This window comes from Perkinsus marinus, assembly GCF_000006405.1.
Source record: "Perkinsus marinus ATCC 50983 genomic scaffold scf_1104296962388, whole genome shotgun sequence".
Lineage (NCBI taxonomy): Eukaryota > Perkinsozoa > Perkinsida > Perkinsidae > Perkinsus > Perkinsus marinus.
In genome coordinates, this window is record NW_003205422.1 from 1 (window position 1) to 1223 (window position 1223).

At 46.4% G+C, this 1223-nt stretch overlaps 1 protein-coding gene across 1 annotated transcript; it reads left to right on the forward strand.

The window, feature by feature from the left end:
- Window positions 1-73: 73 nt before the first annotated feature.
- On the forward strand, window positions 74-1174 carry Pmar_PMAR026915 (conserved hypothetical protein; the record flags this gene model as incomplete). Its single annotated transcript, XM_002771771.1, has 1 exon — window positions 74-1174. One exon carries the CDS (start codon window positions 74-76, stop codon window positions 1172-1174), a length of 1101 nt encoding a protein of 366 aa, XP_002771817.1.
- Window positions 1175-1223: the final 49 nt, after the last annotated feature.

Here is a 1223-nt window from a genome sequence, read left to right on the forward strand (position 1 = left end):
GTGGATGATCCATGTTTCACTACTCTTTCTCATCGCATTTGGTGCGGGTGGAATTAAGAGTTGTGTGAATGTTATGGGAGCCCAACAGTTCCATCCTGAGGAGCACAAAGATCTAATCACGAGGTATTACACCTACTTCTATGCTTCTATCAATCTTGGCTCTATTGTTGGTGGTATTGTGACTCCGATTTTGGTGGAATCGGTCTCTTTCACTGCAAGCTTTTCCTTCCCTCTCGTTGCCTTCATCATAGCAACGATTGTCTTCGTTGTGGGTAACGTGATGGGTCGTTATGTGAAGCCGAAGCCTCAGGGATCCGCTGTATTAGAGATCCTTAAGGTCATCTTCTTTTCTCTTACGAGGTGTTCTCTGGAAAAGAACAAGGAGTCGAACGGTGGTCGTTTCAAGGATGGTTTTATCGAGGATGCAAAGGCACTGTTCAGACTGGTGCCTTTATTTTCCCTCATTATACCGTTTGTGATGGCCTACAATAACATGACGACTGCTTTTCTAACTCAGGGTAAAAAGATGGACACGAGCCTTTTCGGGTGGGATATGCCGGCTCAGATGATGCAAAACGTGGATCCTATTGCTGTGGTTTTGACCAGCGTGTTGGTTGATACCGTATTGTTCCCTCTTTTGAAGAAGTATAATATGATGCCGTCAGTTCTGGTTCGTTTTTGTATCGGTTCGTTATGTGGTGCGGCGTCCCTACTCGTGGCTCTCGGTGTGGAGTACATGGTTATGAGCAAGGCTGTGTTCTCTGTCTCCATTTGGTGGCAGATCCCGCAGTTCTGGTTGATTGCTGCTGGTGAGATCTTCCTGATATCCACTTCTTACGAGGTTGCATTCACGTACTCTCCGGGAGCGCTGAAAGCAGTTGCTTCTGCGTTCAACCTTTGTTTCTTTTCCATCTCGAATGTTCTCTCGGCGGTCCTTTTCCAAGTGTGTTCCGAGTGGCTTCCAAACTTTGATATTAAGAATCCCACAGAAGAGGCCGTTAGCGGTGCTCACTATGATTATTATTATATGGTTTTGGTAGCCCTGTGTATTTTCGGTGCAGTTGGCGCGGTATCGATGATCCCGTACTTCAATAGGGTCGCCGCGAAGAATGCGGCCAGGAAGGCGGAGGCTGAGTTAGAGAATGTTGTGAAGAAGGATGAGGTCGATGTATAATGTGAGGTGCCTGTTGTTTCAATTCTGTCACATCATGATTACTCCTGTT